The sequence below is a fragment of the Chanodichthys erythropterus genome, chromosome 2, assembly GCF_024489055.1.
Source record: "Chanodichthys erythropterus isolate Z2021 chromosome 2, ASM2448905v1, whole genome shotgun sequence".
Lineage (NCBI taxonomy): Eukaryota > Metazoa > Chordata > Actinopteri > Cypriniformes > Xenocyprididae > Chanodichthys > Chanodichthys erythropterus.
The window spans coordinates 36,765,238-36,782,919 of NC_090222.1; the positions used below are offsets into that span (position 1 = coordinate 36,765,238).

General features: G+C 33.5%; 2 protein-coding genes across 2 annotated transcripts; both read right to left on the minus strand.

Annotated features, from left to right (window-relative positions):
• Positions 1–2,505: 2,505 nt before the first annotated feature.
• LOC137029666 (speriolin-like protein) lies at positions 2,506–6,478 on the minus strand. The gene is made up of 4 exons (XM_067399316.1): positions 6,367–6,478; positions 5,775–5,948; positions 3,628–3,752; positions 2,506–2,923 (listed from the first exon to the last, which is right to left on the minus strand). Exons 1-4 carry the CDS (start codon positions 6,476–6,478, stop codon positions 2,600–2,602), a joined length of 735 nt encoding a protein of 244 aa, XP_067255417.1. The 3' UTR covers positions 2,506–2,599.
• Positions 6,479–6,640: 162 nt separating this feature from the next.
• Positions 6,641–17,521, minus strand: grinab (glutamate receptor, ionotropic, N-methyl D-aspartate-associated protein 1b (glutamate binding)). The gene is made up of 7 exons (XM_067411259.1): positions 17,375–17,521; positions 13,709–14,015; positions 13,503–13,615; positions 11,007–11,207; positions 10,792–10,920; positions 8,395–8,538; positions 6,641–8,025 (listed from the first exon to the last, which is right to left on the minus strand). The coding sequence occupies exons 2-7, from the start codon at positions 13,998–14,000 to the stop codon at positions 7,876–7,878; spliced, it is 1,029 nt and encodes a 342-aa protein (XP_067267360.1). The 5' UTR covers positions 14,001–14,015; positions 17,375–17,521; the 3' UTR covers positions 6,641–7,875.
• Positions 17,522–17,682: the final 161 nt, after the last annotated feature.

The window sequence follows — 17,682 nt, forward strand, 5'->3', positions numbered from 1 at the left end:
TATTATACTACAGTGAATACACTACAGTTTACTGTAGTAAAAACTAAAGTATACTACAGTGTTTATTACAGCTGATCAGTTCACTAATACTACAGTATTCATTAACAAAGTGTTGTAAATACTATAATATATACAGTATACTATAGTAAATACTACATTATTGTTGTAAATATTATCGTAGACTATAGTAAATACTACAGTACTGTTGTAAATACTATAATATATACCGAAGACTATAGTAAATACTACAGTACTGTTGTAAATACTATAATATATACCGTAGACTATAGTAAATACTACAGTACTGTTGTAAATACTATAATATATACCGTAGACTATAGTAAATACTACAGTACTGTTGTAATACTGTACAGTATTGCTGTAAATACTATAATATATACCGTAGACTATAGTAAATACTACAGTACTGTTGTAAATACTACAGTATTGCTGTAAATAGTTTAATATATACCGTAGACTATAGTAAATACCACAGTATTGCTGTAAATACTATAATATATACTGTAGACTATAGTAAATACTATAGTATTGCTGTAAATACTATAATATATACCGTAGACTATAGTAAATACTACAGTATTGCTGTAAATACTACATTATTGTTGTAAATATTATCGTAGACTATAGTAAATACTACAGTACTGTTGTAAATACTATAATATATACCGTAGACTATAGTAAATACTACAGTACTGTTGTAAATACTATAATATATACCGTAGACTATAGTAAATACTAAGGTACTGTTGTAAATACTATAATATATACCGTAGACTATAGTAAATACTACAGTACTGTTGTAATACTGTACAGTATTGCTGTAAATACTATAATATATACCGTAGACTATAGTAAATACTACAGTACTGTTGTAAATACTACAGTATTGCTGTAAATAGTTTAATATATACCGTAGACTATAGTAAATACCACAGTATTGCTGTAAATACTATAATATATACTGTAGACTATAGTAAATACTATAGTATTGCTTTAAATACTATAATATATACCGTAGACTATAGTAAATACTACAGTATTGCTGTAAATACTATAATATATACCATAGACTATAGTAAATACTACAGTATTGCTGTAAATACTATAATATATACCGTAGACTATAGTAAATACCACAGTATTGCTGTAAATACTATAACATGTACAGTACACTATAGTAAATACTACAATATTGCTGTAAATACTATAGTATATACTGTAGACTATAGTAAATACTACAGTATTGCTGTAAATAGTTTAATATATACTGTAGACTATAGTAAATACTACAGTATTGCTGTAAATACTATAATATATACCGTAGACTATAGTAAATACTACAGTATTGCTGTAAATACTATAATATATACCGTAGACTATAGTAAATACTACAATATTGCTGTAAATACTATAATATATACCGTAGACTATAGTAAATACTACAGTATTGCTTTAAATACTATAATATATACCGTAGACTATAGTAAATACTACAGTATTGCTGTAAATACTATAATATATACCGTAGACTATAGTAAATACTACAGTACTGCTGTAAATACTATAATATATACAGTAGACTATAGTTAATACTACAGTATTGCTGTAAATACTATAATATATACCGTAGACTATAGTAAATACTACAGTACTGTTGTAATACTATAATATATACCATATACTATAGTAAATACTACAGTATTTTTTCATATGTTGACATGTCCATACTTAAATTTACATTTTCTCAATAATATTTTAACAATTGTAATGAAGGGACCCAGAAAATGCCTTTAAAGTTTAACGTTTATAAAGATTTCAGTTTTGTTTTAGCTAATGGTGGGTAGATAAAATGGACTAGCAACTAAATAGTTTTAAAAAAATATAATTCATCATATCTTAAAGCACAAGAACTGCCAAAATGTATTTATTTATTTATTTATTTATATTTATTTTGGCTATGTATGCCCACATGAAAAAATACAGTAATTTGTAGTGAATACTATAGTGTTTTTGAACCATACTATATTAAAGTAGGCTACTTGAATTAATTTGTTGTGGTAATTCTATAGTTGCTGTGGTAATATAACAATTATAAGATAAACAAATTACTTTACCCAATACTGTACTAAGTTTTCTACAACTATAGGGTATATTATACAAAACACCAATTTACTGCAGGTAAAGAAATTAAAGTATACTACAGTATTTATTACAGTTGATCAGTTCACTATAGTTAATACTACATAGTATGCTGCAGCATTCATTAACAAAGTGTTGTAAATACTATAATATATACAAAAACAGAAAAATTCTAGATATAAAGATAAAATTCATGATATTGTTATACTTTCAATAGTTTCTTATACACTACATGAGTGAAGAGTTACTATTAGCATGTCAGAACAATGATTTAAAGTTATTCCCATCCAGCTTATGTTACATTAATGTTACATTTAACGCCATTCGAACATGTGTTTTCTTTCCATTCACCTCCAGACTCAGTGTTTTCTTGCATTTCTAAGTTGTTTATTTTCAGAAAGGAGCAAATCAGGGAAGGGACGTGTGGATTGAGACGTTTCTACCACAGGAACAGACTCCGTCCATCCAGTCGTGCCATGAAACACAAGCAGCTGAGCAGCAGCAGAAGATCCTTCAGCAACCTGGACGGGGCAGTTTCAACAATCACCCTGCGCAAAAACTCGGGGTTGGTGTAGGCCGGTTCCCGGGCGTCAGGCGTCTCCTTCAGGATCCCGTAGGTGTTGACGATGAACTCGCTGAAGGCAGGGTGGAGACTCATGTTATATCCCAGCGAATGAAGCCTGTCCGTGATCTCTGTGTGTCGCTTCAACAGCTGGAACTTATAAGCTTCATCCACCGTCCCGTTCAGGGGGTGAATGGAGACCTGATGTTAAATAATGAATGAGACACAGCAGATACTGTCAAAACATCCCACAGGTTCATCTCTGAATCTACAGCCACCAGACACTTTGTTTAACATCCAGTGAACAACCACATAATCCCACTTGCATTTGAAGAGGAAATATGTTGTTTCTGCATATTAAACTGAGCAAAAAACATTTTAAGTGTCACAAAATTACACATTGCAATTGCAAGCATGCAGCCCCATATAAATATTTAAATAGTCTGCATGTATAAATATTATTGAAGCAAATTAAAGGATCAGTTCACTTCAGAATTAAAATTTCCTGATAATTTACATTCCAGGTCACACGTGACCTTTCCAACATGATTACGTAATGCGTGGCGCTTTTCAGAACAGTGCAAGATGATCATTTGTGGTTAAAAAGTACATACATTTTTATTTTTTTTAGAAAATGGCTGATCGTTTCTCTAGATAAGACTCTTATTCCTCGTCTGGGATCATGAAGCTGCACTGAAACTGACATTTGGACCACTATATGGAGAAAAATCCTGGAATGTTTTCCCTCAAAAACCTTAATTTCTTTTCGACTGAAGAAAGAAAGACAAAAACATCTTGGATGACATGGGGGTGAGTAAATTATCAGGAAATTTTAATTCTGAAGTGAACTAAACCTTCAACTTTCTTTTCGTAGTCAGTCTGTCTTACTATCATGTTCCGCTCACCTGCTCTATTTTATCTCGGATGTTCTGTACGGTGAATCCATACAGTCTAGACTGTTCCTGGAAAACATGTGAGAGGATTCGACGGTCCAGCTGGAAGGCAATTTCACCCAGTAACCTGCTGTGATCTGTGGGAATTAATCAGATTATCCAGGAGTACACAGGAGACCAGATAAGGACTGTGCTAAAGCTTTTTTGCTTTAAAAGTTCAAATTCATTTTCCAGGGTTCACTCAGGGTTAACTAGAACTATTAAAAACACTTTACATAAAGCTGAAATAAAGTAGGGTGAATGCAGGTTGATTGGGACACTTTTTGCGATTGAGATGAGTTGTCAAAAAAGTGAGTTGGGAAAAAGTGAGTTGGGAAAAAGTGAGTTGGGAAAAAGTGAGTTGGGAAAAGTGTCCCAATCAACCTGAAGTAATAGAAAAATAACTCAACTTGAAGTGATTAAATGCATGAAATTAGTTTTGTAGAAAAATATAAAATATTTATATGAAAATAAAATGTTACAAAGTATAATTATTTGTTTGAACTCGAGCAGTGAAAGAAAATAGTGCAGGTTATGAAGCCCAAATGTAAGAGACTTTACATTTGTGTCACACGCTTTGATCATTACATCATTTGTGTTATTTCAGAGTTTTCGAGACATTACTATTATTCTAAGATGGAAAATAGTCAGAGTTGTGCGTCTAAACTTTTGACTGCTGTGTGAAACAGTTTTGCTATTATAGATACTATTATTTTTTTTACTAATATTCTGAATTAGTTTATATTTTTATAGTTTCCTAATACATTTTTTATTGGTTTTTGATTTAATAAATAAATAAATAAAGTCTATATAGTCTATTATTCACATAGTTATTTTAGTACATTAAAGTTAAACTAAATGAAGAGAAATGTTGCCTTTGCAACTAACTGAAATAAAATAATATGTTTATATATATTTTTTATTGGTAACACTTTACAATAAGGATCCATTTGTTAACATTAGTTAACTACATTAGTTCTACAGCATATATTAATCTTAATGTTAATCTCAACATTTATTAATACTTTTTTAAGATCAAAAGTTGGCATTAGTTAATTAATGCACTGTGAACATACACAAATAAATGGGTCAATGAATGACATGATGGGTCATTTTTGGTCCAAAGGCCTTAATAATAATATTAAGTATCCAAAGTATGTAAGGTAGTACAACTAGATCTCTTCTATTGAATCCAAAAGGTTTGAATTATATTTTGCTACATATAAAGGTATTTTAAAGATTTTGAAGTGTCAAAAGGTCATTCGGTTTAACCGTCCAAAGGCCAATACATCCATTTCATTTGTGAGTAAAATATCTTAAAATGTAATAAATGTATATATTTTTTATTCGGGCATGATTTTATAACATCATATATCAACATAGTGCAACATGGTATTAAAATTACGTGTAGAAGTCGTTGCTTTGATATGAGAAAGAATGTCTGGAAAAATGAATTTCATTGATGTCATTCGGAGTAACCAATATGAAGGGACCATTTTGGATCAAGTCATGTGGTCAATATCATGTGACAGGATGTGACATCATTCAGACACCTGCAAAGGACCACATGGTCATGAAGCAAAGTAACTAACTCTCTCTTAACTATTTGAAAAATTCATGTTTTCACTTTCACTCATACGAATGTCCCCAAACATCAGGTCATTCGGTACAACCGCTATAAAACATGGAAAATGTTGTAATATATAAGAACTTGTACAAAATATAAAATGTTTGATTGTCCTTTTGCTAGCTATCTAGATATCAGCCTGTTTGCATTGTTTGAAAATATCGTCATTCGGTGAAACCGAAATTTTGGTTAAACCGAATGAGTTTTTTGGTGACAAATTTCATCCATATTGTAAAAAATGACAAAAGCAGTGTTAATTGATTATAAAAATCTCATAATCTCATTAACATTGAATAAAACTTCAAAATGAATTATGTCTCCATTATGTTACCTTATTCGTCAATGACCCAAATGCTGTATATATTGCTTATTTTTAGTTCATGTTAGTTAATGCATAACAAATGAGACCTTATTTTAGAGTGTTACCATTTTGTTTGATTTCAGTTCAATTAACATAAATGTTTTGTATGGTAACCCTGTGTGAAATGCACACCTCTGAGTGTCTGGTGTGTGAAGGAGCAGCTGGGCATCTCCTCGTGATTGACGGCTGAAGCGTCCGTGTGCAGCAGGTTGAGCGTTGAGGACGTCTTATGGGCTCTTTTCAGCAGCACATCACTGAATCTGCCCTCATCCACAGTGGTGCTCCATTCAATATTTGATCTGCTGCCTGAATTACAGTCACAGTGACATTTACAATAAAAATAATGAATGAACTCAAAGTCTAACATACATTTCCCTGGACTGGGTGTAGGAGAGATTAAAAATATGTGAATTTATAAAGGAGGCCATATGCTTTATGATATGCATTATATATTTATAGAATGATCTATTCAAGTAGTTTCATTAATATTTTGAATAAGCTTTAATTTTTATATTTTTAGTTTTCATGTTAATTTTAGTTATTTCATTATGTGCTTTTTTCATTTTATTGATTTTATCATTATTTTTTATTTATGTTCAGTTAATAATTTCAGTCAATGCTTCAACTTATTTATTGCCTATCAGCTTTGGCTGCACAACCAACATAAATTATGTTTCTTTGTATAATAAAAACACAATTTTCTATGAGGCAAAAAAATTCCTACCAGTTTGAGTGATCAGACCATCGGTTGATGTATATCTGTTGGGTTCTGATTGCAGATCAGCATTTTCTTCATCCAAATGATCCATTTCATGCCTCCGTTTCCCAGCATCCATTCTCAATGAACCGTTTTTGACCTTATCCACTTTTACTCTCCACCAGATCAAACACAAATGATTTGACTTTTGTCTTCAACACAAGAATCAGAATCAGAACACTACTATGATGTCATCAATGGAAGCTAAATGTTACTGTAGATGAGAAAAAAAAAACCAAAACAATGAATTTGTACATTAAAAATGTCTTTATTCCCTTTTCAAAAGTAAAATGGAATGCATAAAAATATGAAACAGAATGGGTAACATAAACAGAAGTGCAGCAAAGGGGAAAATGAATCAGTGTATTTTCTCAAGGTTATCTTAACACCGATTGACAGGTTACACAAATATATAAAAGATCATATAAATGAGCAGAGACTAGAAGCTTCACATTTTTCTTAGTGCTGTCAAATCAATTAATTGCATCTAACATAAAAGTCTGTAAACATATGTGTGTGTGTGTGTATATATATGAAACTATAGGGGTCCTATTTTAAGATCAAAGCTCTGAAGCACATGGTGCAGGTGCAGTTACGGCGTGTCCGAATCACTTTTGCTAGTTTAACGACGCATGGTCCAAAAGGGTTGTACCTAGTCAGCTGCCTATAGACGTATATTACTAATTTTCCCTTTAAATAAAAAAACAAATACTGCGTATTTTCATTTTCAGTTGCCTCTAAATAGCAACCCACCAACAATCCGCCTGAACACACCTCTTTTTCAGAGCAGCACGGCCATGGGGGAACAGATGGGTGGAGTGCATTTGAGCTGGACGTGAAAATGATAACTGCGTCGGGCTGAAACTAGCAAAAAACACCTGCCGTCGCATTGCGCCGGATGTATGATAGATGTGCAAGCTGATAGGTCCAACTCATTTTATAGTGATTATGTCATTATCTACATAGCAGCTGATTGGTTGTTGTTGCATCAGAGGCAATTGAACTGCGGCTTAACATTCAAACAAACACCGGTATGTTGCTGGTCGTAGTGTACAGCGCGCTTCAGAAACCCTCCGCCTCCCCAGCTCCACCTGCACAGGGGTTATTTTATGTATGTTACATACGCAGCAGCAGCAAGTCTCGGTACTTGTTCTGCAGCAGCAGTGTAGCAGATCTAATCCACCAGAACAAATACATTAACATTGCCATATCCATAAACATGCCAATCTCAATTACTCCCGAGAGTTGTTATGACAGAACTATATATACAAACTTTTATGTTAGATGCGAATAATCAGTTCTTTTTTCTTTTTTTAAATGTGACAGCACTAATTGTTATACATTTCAAGAAGTACAAATGACTTAATCATAGTTGTGTCTGCATATCAACACAAGAAAGCATTTTAACATAGAAGAAAACACTACTGCATGTGTTTCTGTACGCACAAACACACGAGGTTCCCATATGGTGGAATTTTAACCACGGCTTCTTCCCATGATTCGCAAAATGTATAGAAAGATCTGGATGATGTCCATGTACAGATTGAGTGCGGCGAAGACATATTCTTCGGGACTCAGGGACAGTTTCTTGTTCCCCAGAAGCAGCTGTGTGTCCACGGCCAAGAACTGCAATACAATCGTGACGTTATTTCATTTATTTTGTTGAAATGAAGCATTGAGCTACATCAGGGATTCCTAAACTATTTTGTCACCTGAACCCTTTTGACCTAAAATACTTTCTTGAGATTTAATATTTAGTTATAGCTTTGTTTGGTTAATATTTGGCATGTCAAAACACCTCCAGGGCACAGAAAACATTTCAATCATTTAACTAAATATATGTTCACGGTTCTCTGATATAATGGTCACGACATGCAGGTAAATAAATAAAATAATTCATGTTTTTTAGTAAGTGTTTTCTTCTGATTATTTATTTTAATTGTACATTTTTCTGATTTAATTCATTGTTATTAGCTAAACAAATCGAGCACTTACACAGGTGAAGATCAGCGCACCCATCGACGCATAGATGAGGTCCAGAACCCTGCTGTACAGGAAGATGCAAAGGATCCCAAAGAACAGAAAGACGATGAAGCACACGAACAGCACCCCGTAACAGGAAGTGAAGTCGTACTTGGTCTGTGATTGGACAGGAGATATTTATGAACATCAGCTTATGTGAATGACAGATATGGGAATCGTAACTATTCTGGTTTTGAATCTTTTATTTCTCTAAAAGATGTGTTTACTCAATAAAAGTACTGAACAATGCAACAGAAACACTATTTTAGTACATTGTTCTGTACACATCAATGCAGGAAAGCAGATGCAAGGTTATTATTGATAACTAAAGCTAAAACCATAAAAATAATGTTACTTGAAATAAAATAAAATATTGAAGTGCTAAAATAACTAAAACGGCATGACAACAACACTCTTCCTCTTCTCTAAAGCAGCCCAACATGGCCTCACTCCCTTTGTTGCGTGTTCCCGGAGGCAGGGTTTATGTAAATTTTAGGGATATTAATGTCACTAATAATGAAAGTGAGGTCAAAAATTATGTCAAAGAATCGACTCCAGGCACAACTACTCCAGGGTTTATGCAGGTTTCAGTAAGTCAAATTTAAGACCTTTTTAAGACATTTTAAGACCATAAAGACTGAAATTTAAGACCTACACGACGCATTACCAAAAAATATTAAAATCAAAGAAATTCTGAAAAAATCATTTTATTTCAATGAATTCAGTCATTGAAAAAGCATTTATTTAATTTACAGATAAAGCAATCACATTAGTAACCTTCCACACACATCAATGTGCCAAATGCCTTAAAAACCTTAGGCCCAAAATGAAAATAGGCTAAAACAAACTTGCCCTCAAATAGAATAGATTTCATCTCATTATTTATTTACATTACAAAACAGCATATTAATAGCCTAATAAAGATTGAACAGGCTACTCCAACCCATGTAACAACCAATGTAGCACACACACACACACACACACCAGATAATCCATTTTAGATAGATAGATACTTACCTCGGGATAATTAGAGTATCTATCTAACATGGATTATCTGATATATATATATGTATGTATGTGTATGTGTATGTGTGTGTGTGTGTGTGTGTGTGTGTGTCCCGCACTGTCCCATGAACTGTGAGTCCAGGTACATCGACTAAACTATTTCATTGTTCCAGAACAATGGTCCTGTTGGTCTGATTTTGGCTTTCACTGAACGTTACGACATACGGCCCGGTAAGAGTACGAATCAATTCCCTCTTTATAAACTCCCCCAATCCAAATCTCGCCATAAGCGATCTTGTTGGGCCCGCAAGAGAACGACTTCGCGATTACTGAATCAGGGAACATCACTTGGAAGAGATCGCTAATCTCACTGTTGCTATTAAATGAGTGGTGTTTGTTTAGTCACCGTGTGTAGTATACAAATCACCTCGGCTTTCGATGTGTCAGTCGCTCCAAAAGTACCCCAAAGGTTGTTCGACGGAGCTGTGATGCTATTGCGCTGGAGACCGGAGGGACAGGCATTGAGGAGGACGACGGCAGTGGTGAGGCTAATTGGCCGAGTCCGCAGAAGGGATTTTGCGGCTAGCTTGTGTTTCTCCGCTCTGGCGTGTGACTCCAGCGCCTTTACACCGCTTCACACCCAGACTCTCTAGCTGATTTTTTTTTTTTGCAAAGTTTGCAGTGAGCCTCGTACCTGGAGCTGAGTACCGCTTGTAACCAACAGCAGAAATCGCTGTGATCTAGCCATGTCTCGTTGAAAGTACACTTTCCCATTTAACCATCAACACGTAGCCGAACTTTAACAAACTCTGAGGAGACGCAGACGTATTTCGCGGGCAGGTATTGCATTTATCACGGGATTTGTAGTTTTATCACCGCGTATACCAACACCAATATACCAAAAAGAACTACGACTCGCTACTTTTTTTGCTACTTTGTAATAACTTTCAGCAGGTAGCGTTTCTGGAAATGGGTAAAAAAAAATTTAAGACGTGACTAAATGAAATTTAAGACCTCTGATGAAAATCTGGCCGTTTTTAAGACTTTTTAAGGCCTTAAATTTAAAGTTCAGAATTTTAGACTTTTTAAGACTTTTTAAGACCCCGCGGAAACCCTGTACTCAATATGCTGACAAAATCTTTTATAATATTTGAATAAAGGTGTCAATTTTCTTAGGCTGGGCATCGCTTTTGACCACTACTGTATATATCAATGATACTAAAATAACACTGAGCAGATGTTCATGACTATCTTCTTTTAAAAAACCTTGCAATTATTCAAAAAACATGTAAATCGAGAAGCGTTTGTTGCACGCAACCAGTTCTTGATTTCCAACCCTATTGAGACGGCAAGATGAGCGCTGACCTGTAGAGAGAAGACCATCACAGTAACGCAAACCAGCACCGTAATGCCGACAGCCATCATCACGATGTCAGTATCGTAGAAGCTGGAAATCACCCCAACCATGTAGGACATCGCTAGAGTCAGAATAGACTGAAATGAAAGAAATCATTCATTACAATGCATGAAAGAAGAATTGAAAATGTTTTCAATTTAAACCTGTTACATTAAAGTTTCACCAAAGAAATGAGGTTCCACGGATGCTTCCTGCGAAACTCTCCGCAGCAGAGGATGACCAGATAGGGCACGAGGAAAACCATATAGCCCACCCAGTACGTCCATGTGTTTTTCAACACAAACAGCTTGACGTGAGGTTCAAAAGTGAAGAGGGCCACGAAGCCGCAGGTCACTGCCAGCTGCACACTTAAAACGGCAAAGACCTGAACGCAAGAACAGAAATAAAACAACATCAACAATCACTGTTGGGTTTTAACAGGTCAAATAACAGGGTTAGTACAGTTAACTAAAACATAAGAAAAAGAAAAAATACTACTGAATATTGCCAAATTCCTATAGACTAATTTAGGAGGTCAAAACTAAGCCATCTATCACTAGCTTAACAGCTAGTCATGTGCTAACCATGTGCTAAAACATTCTAGTAATATGTTAAATCATGCTAATGAAGTGTTAAACCAGCTAGAAACATGTTGAAAACTTGATAGCAACATGCTTATTCATGTTATGATCATGCTAGCAACATACTAGTAAATTAATTTCAAATTAAAAGCAAGAGATGAGATAAAAAAAATAAAAAAATCTATCAATGGATTATATGCATGGTTACTTCCTGGTTGTCGTTAAGCCAGCTCGGTCATTTCCGGTAAACTGTTAGCTGTTCATTCTGTAGTCGCTGTACATCCGACACAAACCTTCAATGTTTGACTTTTTAATGTATTCATATTTTAATGCAGTTATCACATTTGCCTAATCTGCCAAGAAACCAGTTTTATTGATTGCAATAAAGTCAAAGTTATTGGGATGCATAAAAAATGCCATGTCTGTAATTAGACACACACACGCATTGGGTCTCATTCACGAAACATTCGTAAATATACGAGTAAATATGCGAGTGATTTGCGGGTAAAGAGACCTTCCCGAAAACTCTTCTCCTGATTCACAAATACTTCGTAAACATCAGAAGTGATAGTGAAATGTGTGTGTGTTAAGGAATTCCAATCAGTCGTAAATGGGACGCGCGTGCACGCTCATTCTCAATTACCATAAATCCCGCCCATTAAATCCAAATGACAACTATATATGGGCATCATATTATGACACCAAATGAATGATTTTGGCCATTTTATAGGAAACAATTTCCATAACAATTAAGGGGCCATTAGTTTGCCCAGCCCTATTGAAATCAATTAATTATTTGATTAAAGTGCTCCGTTTGCAGATGCTATTACTGGCTCTCACAATAAAAGTAAAAAGAAAAAACGTATGTAATAACTATATATAATATTTTTTTCAAAATGCTGTGTAAATGTGTACCTTATTAAGGTGAATTAAAATGCAGCCTTATTAATGAGCAAAACGTTCGGATGTTAAACGCACTATTTATGCGTGGCTAGGAGCAGGTTTAGATTTCTTTTGTACCAACTAACATTTGGAAAATACGAACATTTTAATGAATCCGAAAATTTACGCTAGAACCACTTTAAACACGATTTACACACAAATTCGTTCTGCTCGTGTTTCATGAATGAGACCCAAAATTTCCCCAACACTTCATATGTTATTTTTAATGTGATGACCACAAACATTACTTACTTGTTCGTCCTTCTGAGATTGTCCACATTGTAAAACCAAACGTTTAAAAATGAGGAAATTCAACATTTGATGGAAAACTTATTTAAAAATAAGGCGAAGTAGCACTTATTTGCACATATATCAGCCATTTCCTCTAATTGTTTTTCACTTCGTTTTTGACTAAATATTAAACATTATAAAATAACTAGGTTTAAAATACATTTTGTCAATGTGAAGTATGAAGTACTCACAAACTCTTAAGAAAAACAACTTTTATGAATGAATGACACAGAAAGTGAGCACCACGCTCTCTTTGTAATCACAGCAGCTGTCAGTAAGTGCAGTGCAAGATCAATGATTTCAGCACACTTGTAAAAACACACATTTTATTCAATGAATCAAATTAAAGTGCACAATAAATATTTAATTTTTGAAGCATTTTTTCCACATAAACGTGTGAAAACTGATGGTCGAATTGAATTTAGCTGAGGAGGAACACTGAGGTACCTCTTTATTTATTTATTTTTTTATGCTGTCTTACGTTTGAATAACTAACTAATGCTATGCCTGACTATTTAAGTGACTATATTCTGATTATAAACTAAGTACTACACTACTGATGCTCAACACACCAGCAAATGACATTTCACCGGAAGTTTTCGAGCTGGCTTATAATAATGCGGAAGCTTCGGGCATATAGTCCATTAGACAAAGGTCAGATAAAAACTGGTATTATTTCAGTACCCCTCACCTCTACGCCCCTGACCCAAGTATAAATGTAGTAATCATAAAAGTCAATTAATAATCATAATGCATGAGAACATGATGCTGTTTATCCTTTCCACTGAACCTGAATCTTGTTTTGAGTGTGTTGAATTTTTTTTATTGATGCTGTCATGAAGGATTTTCCCCATATCAGTGTTTACCTTTCGAATGAACATCCTTCTGACGGATTTATCATCGAGTCCAAAGCTGACGAACTGCTGGTTTTCATAGTCTGGAGGTGGGTCGCTTTGCACTGGATCACCCATTGCCACTACTTCACAACACAAAAACGATAACTAACTTAGTCAAAAGCTTATTAACAAAAAGCATCTATTCAAATTCCCTCATGTGAGATTGAATCTCTTACCATATGGAGCCGGTTGTCCGTATGGTCCGGTACTGTAAGGACCTGCTTGAGGATACGGTTGCTGTGGATATCCAGACCCTCCCTGTCCGTACATGGGATTCCCAAAAGCAGTTGGTGGTGCATACGGGGATCCAGCATATGCAGTGACGGGTACGCCAGGATTCACTCCTCCATGAGGAACACCAGCATCATAAGCGGGAGGCATCATAAAGCCTGGCGGAGCAGGCTGATCCATGCTGGTGACATGTGGGGGGTTATCAAAGCGAGTGTATCCGTCTTTGTTTTGTGCCATGACTGGATCTCAGTGCTGTAAAAAATAAATAATAATAATAATAAAATACAACAAAAATATATTTAGAACGATTTTTTTAATGTTTTAAATGAAGTCTGTTCTGCTCACCAAGGCTTCATTTATTTGATCCAAAATACAGCAAATACAGTAATATTGTAAAATATTATTACAATTTAAAATAATTGTTTTTGCATCATTACTCCAGTCATCAGTGTCACATGATCTTTCAGAAATCATTCTAATATACTGATTTGCTGCTCAAGAAACATTTATTATTATTATCAATGTTGAAAACAGTTGTGTACAATTCCTTTTCAGGATTATTTGATGAACAGAAAGTTCAAAGGAACAGCATGATTCTGTCACATGATTTCTGAAGTATCATGTGACACTGAAGACTGGAGTAATGATGCTGAAAATTCAGCTCTGATCACAGAAATAAATTACAGTTTCATATATATTCACATAGAAAACAGCTATTTTAAATTATTAGAATGGTAAGATTTTTTATGTGTGTATGTATATTTATATATATATATATATATATATATATATATATATATTTATATTTATATATATATATATATATATATACAATATCTCACAGAAGTGAGTACACCCCTCACATTTTTGTAGATATTTTATTATATCTTTTCAAGTGACAACACTGAAGAATATGGAAGAGGATTAGGGCCAAGCAATAATAAAAAAATAAAACCATCTCGAGATTAAAGTTGTTAAATTTCGAGAAAAAAGTCAGTAAATTTTGAGAAAAAAGTCGAGATAAAATGTTGAGAATAAACTTGTTAAATTTCGAGAAAAAAGTTGAGATAAAATGTTGAGAATAAAGTCATTAAATTACGAGACAAAGGTCGTTAAATTACGAGAACAAATTCGTTAAATTATGAGAAAAATATTGTTAAATTTTGAGAAAAAAGTCAAGATAAAATGTTGAGAATAAAGTAATTAAATTAACAAATTTATTCTCATAATTTAACGAATTTACTCTCATAATTTAATTATTTTATTCTTAACATATTATCGACTTTTTTCTTGAAATTTAACGAGTTTTTTCTCGTAATTTAATGATTTTTTTCTCATAATTGAACTAATTTGTTCTCGTAATTTAACAAATTTTTTCTCGTAATTTAACGACTTTTTTCTCGTAATTTAATTACTTTATTCTCAACATTTTATCTCGACTTTTTTCCTTGAAATTTAACGAGTTTTTTCTCGTAATTTAACGAGTTTATTCTCAACATTTTATCTCGACTTTTTTCTCGAAATTTAACAACTTTAGTCTCGAGATGGTTTTATTTTTTTATTATTGCTTGGCCCTAATCCTCTTCTGTAGAAGAAGACTAACGAGTCACATGACAATGGGGAGAGAAAATGGATAATTGGGCCCAATTTGGATATTTTCACTTAGGAGTGTACTCACTTTTGTGTCCAGCGGTTTAGACATTAATGGCTGTGTGTTGAGTTATTTTGAAGGGACAGCAAATTTACACTGTTATACAAGCTGTACACTCACTACTTCACATAATGCATAGCAAAGTGTCATTTCTTCAGTGTTGTCACTTGAAAAGTTATAATAAAATATTTACAAAAATGTGAGGGGTGTACTCACTTCTGTGAGATACTGTTTGTATGTGTGTGTGTATATTTTATATATAGGGGAGAGCGGGGTAGGTTGTCACATGGGTAAGTTGTCACACTCTTCATAACTTCGAAACTAGTGGCTCTATCTCAAAAATCAAATAGCTACTTTGTGTGACAACTTCCTGTTCACATGTGGTCTAGATCGCTCTAATCTGAGGTTAGCACTTTTTTTTTTGTCTTAAAAAGTAAAACATTTGCAAACATTATGCAATACAACTTTGTTAGGTATGAATGTTAAAAATTATTATTTTGCACAACATAGAGAAGACAATAACGTGTCTTCTGATACTTTAGCCGATACTTTTGTCATCACATGTGACAACTTGCCCCAGTACAAATTAACACATAGAACAAAAAGAGGTTCAACATGTTAAGTCAGTTATGTTCAGAGATTAAGCGAGTTATCTGCAGTATTCCATTCAGTTATCATGGATCTATGTGCAAGCCAGAGAACATTTGAGTTTAAAGTTCAAAATAAAGTGGTCTTGCCACTTAATATGTTTGGACTGAAATAATTGTTTTTCCAAATTCTCTAGGCATGATTGTTTATATTTCCAGTTCTGGTTTGAATTTAAAAACTAAAATCAATAATAACAATTAAGTAGTTGTGTACTTATTTTTAGATAATCTAGTGTGACAACTTACCCGCCGATGGGGCAAATTGTCACAAGTGCACATTCTCTATTCAACAGTCTGCAACTCCTTAATGAGATAAGATATGAAAATGTAATGAATACAACATATGTGCCCAAGACTTCCTTTTTTCATTTGGTATGACATTTATACCATTGTGATGTATGGTGCTCAGTAAATGATAGACAGTGTGAAAAGTGTGACAACTTACCCCGCTCTCCCCTATATTATATATATATATATATATATATATATATATATATATATATATATATATATAAATATAAAGGTTCATTAGTTAAACATTAATGTATTAACTAACATGAACTAAGCATGAGCAATACATTTATTACTGTATTTATGTTAGTTCATGAAAATACAGTTGTTCATTGTTTGTTCATGTTAGTTCACAGTGCATTAACTAATGTTAACAAGATTTTAATAATGTATTAGTAAAAGTTGAAATTAACACTTACAAAGATTAATAATTGCTATATAAGTGCAGTTCATTTTAGTTCATGTTAATTAATGTAGTTAACTAATGTCAACTAATGAACCTTATTGTAAAGTGTTACCAAAAATGTATATAAAAAATCAAGTTGAATATTTTTATCAGTATGACCATACACTTCATTGTTCACTGAATGAAAATCTTACAGTATCTTGTATCCATACTGCATATTTACAGCATAAAGACGAAATACATTTACAATAACAACTGTACATTCACTTTTGACATGTTTTAATCACTTCTATGCATTTCCAGGCCTCAAAATTCACCATTCCCTGAAATTACTTCCCTTTTAACAACGTCAAAAAGTTGTGTAAAACTATATAAAAAATCTCTGGTAACACGACGTAACAAAGAATAATAACGCTAATTAATATCCCAATATTCAATACGAATATATACACGGTTACAGTAACAAAATAACAATGTAAGAGAACAAAAGAGGCAAATCAGTGTAAATTTGCGCAACATGACACACTTTCGTTTTTACTTCAGTGATGAAGAAAGTATCTGAACGTACATGAAGCTGCGAACTGTAGAGTGTCGTTTACACTGTTATTTAACTTACCTAATCAACTTAAGCTTGTAGATCCTTGATAAAATAAAAACCTCTTCTCTTCAGTAAACAAACCACGATTCCGACTCTCGTGAACGCGCTTCCCGTAAGAGAACAGAAAGCAGCGCTCCGCCTCCGCCTCGCGGGACACAGATGTTGTTGAATCGTTTTGAACGTTGTATTTTACATTTTAATATTATGCATGGGTTTATTTTGTATGTTTTTATCAAAGCGACTTTAGTACAAAAAACTATCTAGATAAAATAAATAATGTTGATTATTAAGAATAAACAGTAATTTGACATCCCATCCAGCAGGTG

Bases quoted from the DNA above. Each gene is read 5' to 3' on its own strand.
- LOC137029666 (XM_067399316.1), bottom strand. From the start codon at position 6,478: ATGGATGCTGGGAAACGGAGGCATGAAATGGATCATTTGGATGAAGAA. The intron at 5,949-6,366 runs GTAGGAATTTTT...ACTGTAATTCAG, and splicing joins TGGTCTGATCACTCAAACTG to GCAGCAGATCAAATATTGAA. The intron at 2,924-3,627 runs GTGAGCGGAACA...ATTTAACATCAG, and splicing joins TCCGAGATAAAATAGAGCAG to GTCTCCATTCACCCCCTGAA.
- grinab (XM_067411259.1), bottom strand. From the start codon at position 14,000: ATGGCACAAAACAAAGACGGATACACTCGCTTTGATAACCCCCCACAT. The intron at 13,616-13,708 runs GTAAGAGATTCA...TGTGTTGTGAAG, and splicing joins CGGACAACCGGCTCCATATG to TAGTGGCAATGGGTGATCCA. The intron at 11,208-13,502 runs GTAAACACTGAT...TCTTGCGTTCAG, and splicing joins GAAGGATGTTCATTCGAAAG to GTCTTTGCCGTTTTAAGTGT.